This window comes from Rattus norvegicus, chromosome 4 (genome assembly GCF_021556685.1).
Source record: "Rattus norvegicus strain SHRSP/BbbUtx chromosome 4, alternate assembly SHRSP_T2T, whole genome shotgun sequence".
Taxonomy (NCBI): domain Eukaryota; kingdom Metazoa; phylum Chordata; class Mammalia; order Rodentia; family Muridae; genus Rattus; species Rattus norvegicus.
The window spans coordinates 52,994,241-53,011,907 of NC_141537.1; the positions used below are offsets into that span (position 1 = coordinate 52,994,241).

Consider the following 17,667-nt stretch of genomic DNA (forward strand, 5'->3'; position numbering starts at 1 on the left):
TATGATAATTGGACATAATAATAAATCACTCCCTATGTTATTATTCTATACCCCATAATTGGTGTATGTCTTACCTCTCATCAGAGAATTTTCTCTCTGTAGGAGATGATGAAAAAGGATCCACAATTTGTCAACATTTAGAGAATAAAAGGCTAGGTAATGTTTAGCTCTAAATGGGACATGTAGGTCAATCATGTCTCCTGACCCCAAGGCTTAGGACTTACCACAGAAGTAGAGATGAAAGATTCTAAGAGTAAGACCTAGTAGATGTCTTCAAAAAGTAGTATTTACTGGAAATAGCAATCCTGTTGCTCACATGAACTCACAATTACATTTGTAATTACACACACAAGGCCAATACAAGAAAAATCAATCAAATCCCTATATAGGCATGGGAGGGACTCATGAAATCCCACTTCTTGCTGAAAGTTATGGACAATGGATGGCTGCTGATGGAAGGGACAGTTTTCTTCTGGATGCTGACTCTAGGGCTACCCATTCTCTAGAAGATAGACAGCCCCACACTCCTGCACACACAGGAACCATTAAGTAGATTAAGTGAACTTTTTAAAAAACACATAAAGTTGGAAGGGAAAAGTTGGAGCAGAGAAGGAATTGGAGGTGAAGGAATGGGCAGTAGATTGATAAATATATATTATATGCACATATAAGCTGCACAAACTATTAAATTTGTTAAATTCCAGAGGGCAAATAGATACAGCCTATTTGGATAAATCAAAGATGTAGTGAGGGAAAAAAAAAAGCTTCTCAAGCAACAACAAAAAACCTAAGAAAACCATGACTATCAGTTTAAAACAAGAGTTTTCCTGCAGCTTCACCTTTGACTATGATAGCATCAATTCTGTGTCACGACCATGCAAACACTGCTATTTCGTTATTTCTTTAATTTGTAATTATCTGGCAGTAGTCTATATCCTTCGAATTTCTTTGCTCCCTACGTGTGGTGTCGAGTTTTGGTCATCCTAATCTGTTTCACTATTGATCAATTCTTGAGTTCTCCCCATATGTTGGATACAAACACTTTATTAGGCATGTCTTACAAGTGTTTCACCAGCCCACGGTCTGTGCCTTTCTCACTAACTTGGCAGTTGGAACTCTTTTAGAGAAGGTATCTTCTAACAGTTCTATCAATTGTTTTCCTTTTTCTCGGGGATGGAGTCAAGGTCCAACCCTAAGTCATATATAATTTTTTTCTGCTTCTTCTAGGAGTTACATAGTATTACATCTAAGCCTATGACCCACTCTGTGAAAGGTTTAAATTCCAAATATAGATTAACTCTTTGCAGGTGGGTATAGACTTATTCCAGAACGTATGTTTCGGAGTGGCTATCATTTCTCTACTGTATCATGTATTTGCTCTCTGGTCAAATACTATTTTATTGTAGCAGTGCATTTCCAGGTACTCTATTATGCTTCCTTAATTTGTTTGCATCTTTACTAATACCTGCTGCCCTGATGATGTAGAGTTCACTATAAATCTTGATGCGATTTAGAAAAGGAAGACACCTACTTTGGAATAATTTTAGATTCATGCAAACGTTACAAAGATAATTTTTAAAAAAACCCATCCATCCACTGTTTTTCAATTGCACCTTTCTCTTAGTGTGCCAGGGTAGATTGATTAAAATCCAAAATGGCCCCATTGATTTATTTTATTAATTGACATGAGCTAGGCAGCGTTCACTAAAATCCACAGTGCTTTTTTCCCTCACTACTTGCTTTTGTGTACATATATGTAATGTTATGTTCATCTTTTAAAATTTGGGAAGAGATTTCATCATGCAACGCTCTAACTTTCAAGGTAAGATATAAACCCTATTTTCTTAAGATAGCCTGAGATCATGTGACCTTGGTTAGCAAGATGTCAACTTGCAGTAACTATGTATTCCTTTAATTCAATATATACGTGTGGTCTGATACAGTAAGTAACATATGATCTATGAATCGCAAAGCCTAAGCAGCTGGACATCTGTTTTGTACAATACCCCCTGCCTCAGGGAAGTTCAGAATATTATGATTTCGTACAAGGCATTTGCACAATGACAGGAACCTGTTCTCCAAATGACTCTGAGATGCTTAGGGCGTATGTGAATTCTCCAACTTAAGGTCTTTTGGCATCTCACTGAAACAAACAAATAACGTTTGCAAAGCATTCACAGGAAATACAGACAGAATTCCCATTTGAGTCCTAAGCTAAAGTCAGAAGTAACAGCAAGATGGAATTGGTCATATTATTCATTCAATAAGAAAGGAGAATGCATTGTCTTGAAATTAATTAGTGCCCTTAATTATTATAAGCCCTAAAGAGCAAACTGGCATAAGAGTAATTTACTGTTGAAATCCTGATTAAAAAGGATCATTTATGAATGCGAATCGGAAGATAGCTAGACTCAGCCGTATCAGTCACTGCCAGAAAATGATTCCAAACGCTTTACCTCGCAAACAATGTGAGTAATTTCCAATTTTATTTATCTCTCGAAACCAGGCTGTGGAATTAGAGTTTTTAAATTGCAAAATAGAAGCGGAAATCCTTTGGAGAAAGTCAAAAACTCAAAGACTCCTTGCCACACTGGTGAAATGGTCTCAGAAAGCACCCCAGTTCCCGAAACAGAGGAAGCTCTACTCACCTCATAGTAGCTCCGGACTGCATTGCAGAAGGCTTCGTCTGCTACTATCTGAGTCTCCCCATTGAGAAAGGCCTGGAACCGTTCTTTCAGTAACTGCAACTGTTGTTTGTTAAGCTACAAGAAAAACAAGCAAACAAAGGAGTGAATGGATAAATCACCTGATACATATACTACAACGGGTACTAAAAGTTACATTCGCTGTATGTAGACTTGATTAGACACTGAATTACCTTTCGAGTAAAAGTGAAATATCTTACTATTTGTACTTAGGAACATTTTTTTAACCAAGTGACTTCCCTGCACGTCTCAGAATGGAGGTACAGACATAGACTCCAAAGGTCTCCCCTACACAGAGTTCCTGGTGTTAGCTTCCACTCACTGGCTTTGCACAGACAGGAGAAACCGAAAAATTTTCTGGGAGCCTGATGTATGAAAACAGTGCTGAGTAAACTAAGCGAAGAGGGTAAGAACTCTTGAAAAGGAGTAGACACCCTTCTGCAGCCAGAGGCAATAAGCGGCGAAGGCCTGATGAAGAACCTTCTGAAAGAAATGAGTGCGGGCGTCTAAAAGTTCAAATCCCATGAACACGCATGCTTCAAACGCCTGAACTGAAACAAACGGAGCTGTGATCAAACGACAAATTCAGGAGACCAGTGATCACACTGGTGAACTGGGAACAAGTCCAGTCCACTGGGAGAACACAAATTTATAACACAAATTAATCACCACTGGGAATGCAGCGACCATCACTACTGCTTGTCCTAAGCACTGAGGTTAGCTTAGACACACGTTGTGACTCACCCATCATGCCCTCTAGACAACTACAGCAGTATCAGCTATCTAATTTTAAGCTCCATTACAAAAAAAAGTTGGGTGTCTCTTGATTTAAAAAAAATTATAATTAATTTTATGATAGCAGAAACAGAGATTTAAAGCCAGTATGGGTCGCTGAAAACATTTGTCTCAGTGCCCTGTGTTCTTTCATGCCAGGACGTATGTGCACGCGTGCACGCGCACACACACACACACACATACACACACACACACACACACACACACACACACAAAGGTTGGCAAATATGGCCTAGAGATATAGAAATGTCATAATCATGTCCAACTAGAACAGGGCAGTTCTGGGAATCATGTATGCAGGAACACATAATGACCAGCAAAGCAGTGATGCTTCTGTCCTATCCCACCCTCTTTAGACCTATTGGAGGACTTTGTCAAGTTGTGGAACCTACAGAGGGATGGGAAGTGTGCGGAACCATGCTGTGGAGAAATGATTACAGGATTAGAAAGGTAAACAAACCCGTATGGTTTGGCTTCAGAAAGAAAGCTGGTGTGAAGTAATTTTAAATCTTTTCAAAGGGCTTATTAAAATGCCATTCAAAAATGAGGGAGACAAGTTCTTTCCAAAACTGGATTTTGTTTAGATGTCTAACAAACAAGAAAGCTTAAAATGAAACTGTCCTGGTACTAAGAGACTAGTAAATAAGTATCCTATTGTACCCAGGTGCTAAAAAAAATATATAAAATATATATATATATATATATATATATATATATATATATATATATATATAAAACTAAAATGTCTTGCTTCCAGGACTGAAAGAGGAAGATGTCCACTTTTTTACTGTGTGACTGCCTTCATTTTAGAAGCTAGCCTGGCTGAAGTATAGCCACAAGGAACAGCATCATTACATTGCAATCCCTCTTCCCACAACATGAAGAAAATGAAAGCGGGCACCTTTCGTATGCATGTGTACAATCAACACAAAACAAGTCACTTTAGCCTTCTAAGAACAGCTCACAAAAAAAGGACCAAATGGAACTGGAGCAACAATTGCTTAGCGAGAGGCAACTGATCACATGTTAGTTTCCAAGCTATGGTCGTCACAACAAAGGGTGTTTCACCCTGCAAATCCAGTGTCCAGTGAAACCAGAAATGGAAATGCTTGTAAGAATGGCAGTGACATAGAGGGAAACGTGCATAACCATTTGTTCCAGCTCCCTCATTGGATGAAACGTTTCATGACAAATAACTTGTGTCTCTTTCACTTTTCTTCAGTCCAAAAGATTTTGTTACTCCTTTGAGAAATGCCTCTAAAATATGATCTTTGCAATTTCTACTTTATCTCTTTAAGTTTATTTGTGAAAATTACTTTCCAATAATTAAGGTACGGTAAACACAAAGATACTAGCCAAAGAAGGAGATTGGGAAATCATTAACTCAACAAAACTGGTAAAGTCCTAAAAACATGCACAAGTATGTATCTACATATCAAGATCCAATTTCTACAAATAAAAAAATTTCTAAGGCTACACTGTTTCTTTTTGGTGGTGGATAAGTGGATAACATATATTCAATATTGAAAGTGCAAAAGTTTAACATAAACCTCCATAGGTTCCATTTGGGTCCTAATTAACTATACTGGATCATATAGACTTTGGGTCCAGTTTTTTTTTTTTTTTTTTTTTTTTGGTGTGTGATGTTTTTATTTGCAAGTTTTTCATGACCAAGTTCATAAATTTACATCTCTAAATGAATGTGCATTTAAATAAAAGACATTACAGTTCCATTTAAGAAATAAAATGCTACTGAAAGTAGCAGTTACATAGAGAGTCGATAAAGACATTTAATTAGCACAAAGTAGTTATATTTTCACATGGATGAAATGGGGAAAGAAAAACAAAATTATGGTAGCTCCCAGAAAGTAGCTCCATAAAAGGATTTTCTATACTCAAGAGATAGACATAAAACAACTAGAAATGAATACATGTATAACAGCTCAAAATATTACTCAAAAGGTGATTTATGTTTATTGAGGTTCACTTTTAACTATAGTCAATACCAGAGTGGCATAAAAATATAACTGGCTGGGGCTGGAGATGTCTCAGTGGTTAAGAGTACTGACTGCTCTTCCAGAGGTCCTGAGTTCAATTCCCAGCAACCACATGGTGGCTCAAAACCAACTGTAATGGGAATCTGATGCCCCTCTTCTGGTGCGTCTGAAGACAGCGACAGTGTACTCATATACATAAAATAAATAAATAAATCTTAAAAAAAACACACTGGCTATCCCCCCAGAAAAATATAAATTGTACCATAATCACAATGATACGAGTTCAAAGATTTCAATAAATAAAAGTTGGACCAAATTAGAAGCAAACAGGGGAGAATCCCTTTATGCATTACTGGTAGAAAAACCTCTTTAATTATGATTCAAATTCTAAATTTCCATTAGATGAAAAGAAGGCTTTGGATTAGTAGTCCTTGTGAATATAAACACAAAATCCTCAAGAGATGTTGGAAAATCTGAATCTAATAGTTATAAGAATCAATTGCTGAGCCAGAACCTAGTAAGATTTCTCACAGTTGTGCAGTTCAACAGTCAAAACTCAGTGAGTATAACCTATCATGTACGTGACAAGTGAAAACAAAGCACATGATCCTATTAGTAGCTCTAGAGAAAGCATTTAAGAAAATCAACATTCACTCACAATCCTAAAGAAATTGCCATGAACTACAAATATAGAGGAACTACCTAAACTCTATTTTTAAAGTCTACAAAGCTAGACGGTTTTGGAGCACATAACAATAAGACATGAACAGCTTCCACTCCAAGATCAGCGAAGTGAATGGATGATCAACTGACCACTGCTTATCAAGAGAATAATGGAAGTCCTAACACAGTAAGAAAACAGGCAGAAGGAGATGATAATGATGAAATAGGTGTCTACCTTCATGGGCTATAATGAAAGTCTGAAAAAGTCCAAAAATATCTGTAACAAAGAGTCCCTCACCAAATAGTCAATTATAGCATGGCTGCAGTGCATAAGATTAATGTACAAAAGTTAATTCTTTCCTATATAACATCAATGAATACATTGACTTTTAAATTAAACGTACAATATAATTTTTTACTATCTCCAAGATGCAAAGCCCGAGTCTAAATCTAACAAATGTACAAGACTGTTATGAGGAAAAAGTATGAAACTCATGAAGACAGCAAAGAAAACTAATTAGAATGCTACCCCATTCATAGGTAGGTAGATTTAATATTGTCAGGATGTCAAGTCTTCCTTATTTGATCTTCTTGGCTGAAGGCACCCTCAGTAAAAATCATAACACATTGTTTTCTCAACATCAACAATCCAATTTTATTATATAGAAAAATGAAAGAACAGATATAGTCACTGTGGTATTGAGGGAACTGAACAATGTTGGAGGACCGACACTACTCACCATCAATGTTTATGCCTACAATGATCAAGTGACTGAAATTAATAAAAGTGGTAGGCAAGCAGATCAATGAGTAGAAAGAGAGCCCAGAAAGAGATCTGGAGAAGTAGTATCAACTGATCTTTCACAAAGACACAGAGCCAATCGGTGGAGAAAAGACAGTATTTACAGCAAATGGTACTGGGATATCTGGAAATGCATGTCTAGATAAATATCTTGCATTTATAAGTATTATAAATATTAAGTCAAAATAGATCACAAGTCTATATATAAAATACATAACTATGACTCTTCTAATCCAAAAAAATGTACATGTTCTATATTGATGATTTTTTTTGATGTAAGGACAAAAGCATAAAATGAAATCAATAATTGAGGTGCTAGATTTATTTAAATTAAAGTTTTCTACAATGTGAAAGACAGTATCTATAGAATGAAAAAGTGAGCTATAGACTGGGAGAAAATACAGTCAATGGCACAGTGGATAAGGAACTAGTATCTAATATATACAAAGAACTCTAAAAATTCAACAATAAGAAAATAAACAACCAATAGCACAGAGGCATATGATATTCCATGTAATCCTATTACAATAATGCAAACCAAAGTAAGATGCAGATGCTGCTTCAAACCGACTAAAATGGACCAGATCCTGGTAGGGACAGAGAACAGCAGAAACCCCTCATTTGCTATCCTTGGTAAGAAAATGTTGTGGAGATAATTTATCAAAGAGAGCATTTGAAACCTCTGTAGACAGACTGTTGACAGATAATCCAGAAATTTCACTTTCATTATTTACTCAGAGTTGAAAACTTATGTGCCAACTAATACCTGCATAACTGTGTTTCCAACTCTACCGTGTCCTTCAGTAGGTGAAGCATAGATAAAGTACAGTACATCCTGAGAATAGCATTATTACTCAACACTAAAAAGAGATAAGCTACCAAACCACAGAAAGATGTGCAGAAAACAAAATGAATTCTATTAAGTGAGAGACTCCAATCTGGAAAAGACTCTGTCGCTCCCGCAGCATGACTTCTGTAAAAGGCTAAACTACGGGAAGAGTATGACCAGCAGTTCCCTGGTCAGCCAGAGAGTGATGCATGAATTCCCAAAGCACAAAGGACTCTTGGGAAACAGACACTACGGTGATACGTTATAAATTGATCCAAGCCTACAGAATATACAGCCTCAACGGTGAAGCCTATTATAAGCTGAGGGCTGGAGAGTAATGACACATCAATGTCGGACCATCCATTTTAACAAATGTGCCATTAGAGTAAGGGCGCTGAAAATAGAATAGGCTGTGTATATGTGGAAGCAAGAAGCTTATGGAAAATCTCTCACACTCAAGACCGAGGTTACAAGAGATTCAAAACACCACTAAAAAATAACCTATTAAGATATAAACAGGGTTGGGGATTTAGCTCAGTGGTAGAGCGCTTGCCTAGCAAGCGCAAGGCCCTGGGTTCGGTCCCCAGCTCTGAAAAAAAGAACCAAAAAAAAAAAAAAGATATAAACAGGCTAGCAAGAATGCTCAGCCATTATGGTACCTCCTCCCAAGGCTGATCACCTGAGTCCAATCCCCAGGAGAGAAGCAGCTCTAGAAACTTGTTTCCTGATCTACACCACACACGGATGCACACACATGCACACATGCATACACACAATTAATAATCATGGTAATGATATTAATGTAAATACACCACACACGGTTGCACATACATACACACAATAATCATGGTAATGATATTATGTAAACAAGTAATTTTTAAAAATAAAAATTCATAAATGACCTTTTGTAGGTTGAAAGGGTGGCTCATCGGTTAAGAACTTATACTGTTCTTGCAGAGGAACTGAGGTCATTTGCCAGGACCTGTATGTCGGGTGACTCACTTAGCTGTATGTCCAGCTCCAGGATATCTGACACACTCATTCCGACGCCATGAGCACTGCCCTCATGTACATGAACACACACACACACACACACACACACACACACACACACACACACACACAACTGATAGCTAAAACAATTAAAGCCTGACCTTTTCCCCTTTATTAGTAACAGATTTTTTTTTCTTCACATAATATACACTGATTTTGGTTTCCCTTCCCTCCATTCCTTCCAGCTCCTCTTGGGCTCCCTTCCTGTCTCCTTCTGCAGCCTCACCTCTCTCCCTGTCCCTGTCTCCAATGGAAAACACAGATCTATACTTCCAACACTTATCCCCCCAATTCATCCCTTTTTCCCAGTACCCAACTCCAGCAGGCATTCCCTGTGAAACCTGTAGGCCACCCAGGCCAGGGAAATATGTTCTCTAACTGTAGATCTTCACAGCTCCCTCCTCTCCTCCAAACCCAATCCTCTCACCTCCATCTCTACAGCAGAGCTTCCACTGTGGCCGCCCCTCATCGCTACCCTACACCTCACTTCCAGTGGATCAGTAGATCCCCTCCACCTTCTCCCCACTGATACTGTTATCTGAGCCCCAACTCCAGTAGGCTTTCTAAGGGAACCCGACAGCCAACATGACAGAATGGCAAGCAGGCCAGTGAAGCAGGTCAGGCTTTAGATCCTTACTCTTCATGTTCTCCACCATATCTAATCCCCCAGTCTCATCCTGATCTCTGTAGTGGATTGGCTGCTGTGGCTTCACCTTCATCTCTGCCCTAATGCCTAATGACTACACAAATCTTGGTGGAACACCCTGCTTTCCTCCCACTTGTGGGCCCTCTCACCCCTTCTAACCCATCCCCATTCCTAAAAGTCAGTTCCCAATACCTAGGAGCACATTTTACCTGGGACCCCCAATGGCCACACCTAGCAGGATCCTGGAAGAATTTTCTACCAAGCAATATATATATATATATATATATATATATATATATATGCGTGTGTGTGTGTGTGTGTGTGTGTGTGTGTGTGTGTGTTGTGTGTGTGTGTGTATACCATACTGACCTAAGAACTGGAGAGGGCAAGAAACCAAAAAACACAACATCCACTCAGCATAGATAGGACAAGGTATCATCACCTAGAACTACAATCTCCCCAGTCACACATGCTTAGATGCCAGCGTAAAGACAGAATAAACAACAGTCAGGACAATATGTCTCCACGGGAGCCCAGCAACTCTACCACAGTAGACACTGAGTATTGTGCCATAGCTGAAGCATATGACAAAGTCCTTAAAAACCAAATACATTTTTCATGACAAAAGTGCCCTTGGAAAATATGAAAAGACTAATCAGCCCCCAGAGCTCCCAGGGACTAAGCCACCAACCAAAGAGCACACAAGGAGAGACCCATGACTCCAGCCGCCTATGTAGCAGAGGATGGCATTATTGGATATCAATGGGAGGAGAGGTCCTTGGTTCTGGGAAGGCTCCATGCTGCAGTGTAGGGGAATGTCAGGGCGGGGAAGTGGGAGTGGGTGGGTGGGTGGGTGGGGGAGCATTTTCATAGAGGCAGGAGTAGGAGATGGGATAGGGGGTTTCAGGAAGGGAAACTGGGAAAGGGGATAGCATTTGAAATGTAATAAATAAAAAATACAATAGGAAGAGATAAAAAAGAAAAATATCTTGGGAGTAATTATAAAATCCATGTTAGCCATTTTATTTTACTTTGTGATATATAAAATTTACAATCATTTGGGCAAATGTGACAGAAAACCAATGGTTTTTTTGTTTGTTTTTGCTTGGTTGCTTTTTTTTTTTTTTTTTTAGTGAAAGTCTTCTGGTCAGCTTCTCACAGTTTTCTCAAGTAAACTATTATCCATGGGGGGAAAAAACTAATCAGAAAATTGATAATAGCAATTCGTATTCTAAAGAACTAATATCTAAACACAAGTAGACTTCTAGAAACTCACAAAAGCCTGACTCAAGAACCATTAATAAAATGAAGAGACATTTCTGGGCCGTGAACCTCAAACTAAGTAAAAATGCATAATCACATGTAAAAGGATCCAATAAGCTATTTGATAAAATTGCAAGCACACACGGTTACCTCAAAACAGTGGGCAATTTTGTAATCAATGCATATGTCCCTGGTATCAGTAATTATCCTTACTTGATGGCTGACAATACTAAAATGTTTGAATACATGTAAAAGTATTTACATTATTATAATTGTTAACAATGAAATGGAAATGGTGGAATATTTGGAGGTGGAGACAAATTAAGCTATACTGTATTCAAACATGTTACCGTATTGATAACCACAAAAAGAATACAAGAATACTCTGTGTTCTGATATGAGAAACTTTTGAAACATCTTGGGAAAGCAACTTAGAATGATACAGTAAAAAGGGTTTGCGTCACATGGGAGTTTGCTTTTATAGGCTGAGAAAAACTGAGGAAGACACGGTGTTAGAAACTGGACAGATAGAAAACACAGGGAAAAAGGAGAAAAGCTTTTCAACCTACAGTGCTTTACTAATTTGGGGATTTAAAGTCAGACGCCATTATTATCTACTCAAAATTTACTAATATAGACTTAGACTAAGCCTTAGGGGTATAAAATGCCGTGACCAAAGCAGTTTTGGAGAGGAAAGAGTTTATTTCAGGTTACAACCCTCAGGCCACATTCCATTGGTAAGGGAAGTTAGGGCAGGAAATCAAGCAGGGTACAAACCTGGAGGCAGGAGCCATAGAGGGTCACTGCTTACTGGGTAGCTCCTCATGCCTTCCTGTCTGCTTTCTTATGGTGCCCAGTACAACCGACCCACAAGGTGCCCCACACTGGGCCCTCCCACATAAATTACTAATCAAGAAAGTGCATCACAGGATGGGCTAGTAGGGACATTTTCTCAGCTAAGTTTCCTTCTTCCAAAATGACTCTAGTTGTGTCAAGTTGACATAAAACTAGCCAGCACACTGTAACGGCAGTTTTGCACATTTTAAAACTCAGAACTAATTTGATCAATCACAGCTCCCTTAAGCCTATACTGACCACATGAATACTGGACACAAATCAACTGACTTTTAAGTTTTCCTTTCAGGAGGATTAATTTAGACATTATTATTATACGTGATGATTTGGAAAGGTTTGACACCCCCCTCTCCCCCATAGACTCATGTGTTTGAATATTTGGCCCACAGGGAATGATACTCCGAGGAGGGGTGACTTGTTGGAAGGGGCGTGTCAGTGTGGGGGTGGGCTTTGGGGACTCCTAGGCTTAAGCTCTGTCCAGTGTAGAACTTGAGCTTCCTTCCTCCTAGCTGCCTCTAGGAGACAGTTTCCTCCTGGCTGCCTTCTATTCAAGACACAGAACTCCTCCAGCACCATGTCTGCCTGAATGCTGCCTTGCTTCCCGCCACGATGATAATGAGCTAGACCTCTGAAACTGTAAGCCAGCCCAACATAAATATTTTCCTTAGATCAAAGGAATAAATTAAAAACCATCGTAATCATCCACTCACATCATTCTAATCAATGTAATCTTCTGTACTTCACTGGATTTTAATATTGTTGTTTAGTTTTCGATACAGTGTCATGTGTTCCAGGCTGGCCTCAACTTGCTACATGGCCTATGCTTGCTTCAAACTAGGTATGTAGTTCATGCTGGTCTGAAACTCCAGATTATCCTGCCTTGGTCTTACAAGCATTTAATTACAGGCATACACCACCACACGCATATTAATGTATTAATCTTATGTCGGGGCCGGGGAAGGAGATGAAAGAGAGAGACAAAGAGAGATTGATTGATGATTGATTGATTGATTGATTGATTGATTGATGGACTAGACTGACTGAGGCATCCCCAGTGCCTCAGTGAAGTCTATTCACATTTTGGATACTCAGAAAACGGTAAATATCCACCCTGTGATGCTGTAGTACAACCTATTTCTAGTTGTGAACTTTCTAGGGAAAGAAACAACAGACTAGAAGCTAGTTTCTTAGCAAAGCAACTTAAGAATCTAAACACAAGCACTGGCTTCTTCCTAAAATGATAGTTCCCAGTTTCTCCAATGCCTAGACACTCTTCCAGGGATTCACTGTAGCTTCCCATAAAATAAGCATGCTAACTGGAACTACGTTCATTAAAATTCGTGGAAAGCTAAAAGATGCAACAAATGCAAGGCATTCCAGAAGTAGCATCCTCTCTCTATACACTGGTAGCGTGTTCATATTTCTCCTAGGATAGAGTGGCCAATGCGGAAAGGAGTGGGAGGGCAGCTTCCCACACTGCAAGCGCTCCTTGTGTATTAATGCAACCTAAAAGATAATTAACTCTTGGCAGTCACATCAACTGACTCACTTCATACTTATCATCAACAACAACTACAACAGCCTTCTTCCCTGCTCTTCATCAAGCCCCGCTTCGTCTTTCTAAATTCATCCAGTCCACTGCCACAGTTAACTTTTTCACTTCTGGTTCCTTGACCCCATGTCTGCAAAGCTCTGTTAATTTGCTACATCCACCAGTGTAATAAGACATTATGCACAGTCTTTATTAGAGTAGTATAAATTACTCACTAGTTCACGATTAAGAATTCTGAATCTCCCATTAAGGCATTGATGCTGATAGCATCAATCAATTTTGGGGCAGGGGGGTCAGTTGATTTATTGTTCAACTGTGTTTTAATTTTCCCCACATTTTATCCTCAGGCTTCTGTTTTCACCCTGAATAAATAAAACATTTCTTTCAAATATAAATACCTACCATTGTCTACTGCGAATTTAGAACAAACTTTTATATAAAGATTAATTATAGATGCCTAAATAGAACACGCATATCCTTGAAAATGTGTAAACACAGTCAAGACACCAAGCTTATTAAAAAAATAATTCAAATATTGACAGTAAAGGCTAAACTTTATAGATTCAGACTGGCTGTGATCATAGTGCAGCTAAAACAATGACCGCATGAAGAAAACAAAAATCCAGATTTTAAAGATGTTCTGTTTATCTGGTTTTTTTCCACATTCAAATTAGATTCTAGACTTCTTATATTAAATCATGGATTAACTGAAGACATATGCCAGGATTCTTCTAGACAAGAGACCAGCCAATGTGCCACAAAGAACTCAGTAGCCACTGAGTAGCTACTGTGTGGTTGTAAGTACCAGAGCAGTCACATGACATCTGACGAACAAAGGTCCCCACAGATTTCACAGCAAAGCAGCAGGTGACTAGTGGGTGGAGCTAGGAGCAAGATCCTTTCCTCCAAGCACGGATGTTCATACAAATGCACAAGGTACAGACACACTGCTCATCACACGCAGCAAAGATTATAAAATACGAGGGAGAGAGTAGTACGAACAAGCAATTGCCAATCAAAATGTACACTATTAGCCCTTTCCACACTCTAAAACGAAAGGCCATCCTCAGAGATCCTCTGTATACTTGAGAGGCTCTAACCAGGCCTCTCACATGGGAGACTTCAACACCATTCGAGTCCTGTTCTGCAAAGACACTTGTCCTCTTCCCTGTGCAGAGATGCGGGGTAAACTTTGCTAAAATTTGGCTTTGGGTAACATTAATCCTCAGAGATTTCAGATTGAGTTGCTTAACTATGAAGTCTGTGCAATGTTCTAAAAGCCAGAAAAAAGTATGAGAGCGGAAACATTTCTGATCCCAAGCCTTTCAAAAACTGGGATATGCAGCCTGCCCTTGGAATAGTGACTATACCTACCAGGGACTACAAACACTGGATTTATTATGTGGCCAGTGAGAGATAAGAGGATATATGCAAGACCTCCAGGAAGCCACAAGGGATTGCTGCAGTGAACACTTTCGTTTTTCTTTCTCTGCGGGTTAACATTTGATGACAACGGAAGCCATCACACTTACTGGGAAGACTGTGAAACAGCAGACTCAACAAAACTGGAAACCACACCGTGAGGAACAGCCATGCTACCCCGGACACCTCAACTCTCATCTTCCATCTAGGAAAGATTGACTACCACAGATAGACAGCTTTTATCTTGGCTTTATTGGTAATATGTAGCAACTGGGAGTTAATCTGAATCAATTAAAAAAAAAGCTCAAGGAAGTACAGAAGCAGGGGAAAAAACATTATAGTACCCAGCTAGTCTAATATTTCCTGTGAGGTTATTCTACGATAAAATATTTTTCATATTTTTGCCACGAAAGCTCATCATTCAGTGAGTCTGCCCCAATAAACAGTGAACATCTAAATGTAAGTGCCTGGGGTAGACTGAAAATAACATTATTTTGCCAAATTGAAATGTTATTATCTCACAATATTGAGAGGAAGATTAAAAAGCCCCAAATGTACAATAGCAATTTAACATATCTTCTAATAAAAGGCACACAGACTAATGAGTACAGAATCACAAATCCTGCTGCATTACAGATAAATGGACCCTAGGCAAAGCTAACTCAGCCGCAGAGTGAATGGCTTTCACCCACGTTCTTGACAGAATGCAAACCTCGGAAAAAGCGCACACCATTATGGTGCTGTCTTTGGTGTGTATGTGGGAGGCAGGTGAAAAATGAGACCTCGGTGCGAAGTCCCAGGGTTTCACTAAGTCCTCTGTCAGAATGCGACGGGAACAGACCCCAAATGCCTTGTCTTCCTTTTGTCCCTTATGGAGTAATAATTAAAATTGTATATACTCAAAGGCATTTATGATATGATGTTTCACCACCTTTGACCTTTTCTGGACAGGTCTACACACTGTAAATTTGTTGCTATAATTAAGCTAATTAACAAGTTCGCTACTCTCTAGTTATCCTGTATGTGTGTGTATGCATGTGTAAGAGTGTCTATGGTGAGAATACTTAAGATGTTCTTCCATATTAGATTTCAAATATTTAATATGGTACTATTAATTATGGTTGTCAGGCTGAAACTCTCTAGAACTTTACATTCTGTATAAGTGAAACTTTGTACCCTGAAGCAATATGTTTGATTCATTTCTCTAAAACTACTATGGTGTGTTTTTACAAACGATCAAATTAGCCTCAAAGTAGTTAAGTATCTTTCTGGGTCTGACCATAGAACACTGGTATATTCTTACTCTCTTTATGTCATAAGAGCAGAGTGAACTAAAGAGTACATTCTTCTTTCATGTGTCCCAAAGAGCTACATGCGTTTTACTTGTTATTTAAAACTCGTATTGTTACAAGTTGTCAATATTTCCCTTTTAATTCACTAAGAAATAGAAAGAATGTACTAAAAACACGATTCCTTTGTAGGATGGTAACATCCTCTATTCTCGTATTTGAATCCCCACCCTACTCTCACACAGCAAAAATAAAATTAACTCAGCAAAGGATCAGAAAACAAACCAGTCAAGACAATTCTACTTCATCAGTTAGCCAGTCAGTTTACGTCCTAGGGAAAGGTAATGGAGTCTTCTAAGGTTACTCCATCTCTATTTCTATCTCGATCCCCACACAAGTTATATGGCATTAATAGGGCTCATTAATCTCAGAATCTCAACTTCTTCATCTATGTAACAAGGACAACAGCAATGATAACATTTAAAAAGATTGTTATATTCAACAAGAAACTCAAACAAAAGGGATTATGTATTAAATGGTTTATAACTGCCATTTGGTTGCTTTATTTCAGCAATTTCAAGAACAATAGGGAAAATAATAGGATCTTAGAACGGATGCCAAAGAATAATTAATAGATGGACATGGTGCTGTGCACTCACCCTGGTAAGCATAAACCGTAGCTATCTGGCGATTGAAGAATATGCTAGTCCAAGTCCATATATGTTCTAAGTTTGAAATCCATTCCTAATTCTAACACCACAGAAAATATATAGAGGAACATATAACTAAAATCTTCATTAGTTACGTGCAGAGAAATGGATATTAAGGTTAAAATAAATTAAGATAACCTTTATCTGTTTCTTTGGATGTGTCTTAATGTGATCCTAGAATGGTTGGTTCTCAACCTGTAGGTCATAACCCTCTTGGGAGGAATTAAATGACCCTTTCACAGGAGTTGACTAAGACCACAAGAAACACAAATATTTACATTGCAATTCATAACCGTACAAATTTACAGTTATAAAGTAGCAACAAAGTAATTTTACGGCTTGGGGGGTCACCACAACATGAAGATCTGTATGAAAGGGTTGCAGCATTAGGAAGGTAGAGAACCACCGCAATAGAATAAAAGATGGATGGGATCAGGCTACCCCATGCAAATCAGATGTGACCTGAATCACAGAGGGAGACGGCACTGTATATAAGCTTAGGGCAAAGTTGCAAGATGCAGCTCATTATGTAGGAATTGGAGTGTGCCCTCCATATGTACGCGTTCCACTTCTGCACTCAAGCCCCTGCAGACAGAAAATATTCAGGAAAAACAACTGTTCCAGGACTGAACACGGGCAGAATTTTCTTGACATTATTTCCTACCTAAACAGTAGAGGATACCAACTATTTTCATTGTGTTTATATTGCATTAAGCTGTATGAATTATCTTCAGATGACTTTACACCTGCAAGAGGTCTGTACATTGTATGCAAATATTAAGATGTTTGATAGAAGAAGATTGAGCATAATGAGATATTGGCATCCAAATGGGAGATCCTGAGTTATATCTCTGGGATACAGAGGCAAAACAATTGTTTACCTGGTCATTTTTCTTTAGTGTTAGATAGCAAGGTAGGTATCGTTGCACACACATACTGCCCCATGGGTTCTGAACTAGGAGACACACTCACTGACAGAGTAAAGTACAAATCAGACCTCAGCGCTGCAACCCTAATCTTGGTCTCTGCATTCTAAGGACACAATTATTACTCCATTCCTCCCTTCTCCTCATGCTGCTGGCAGTT

At 38.7% G+C, this 17,667-nt stretch overlaps 1 protein-coding gene across 14 annotated transcripts in view; it reads right to left on the reverse strand.

Annotated features, from left to right (window-relative positions):
• Cadps2 (calcium dependent secretion activator 2) overlaps window positions 1–17,667 on the reverse strand; it is a 535,166-nt gene that overhangs the window by 405,402 nt on the left and 112,097 nt on the right. For all 14 annotated transcript variants that reach the window (XR_015685524.1, XR_015685523.1, XR_015685522.1 and 11 more), the window contains 1 exon segment: window positions 2,649–2,762. Coding sequence is in view for 9 of the 14 variants with exons in the window: in XM_087657185.1 (XP_087513311.1) it covers window positions 2,649–2,762 (114 nt within the window). In the remaining 5 variants the exon portion in view is untranslated.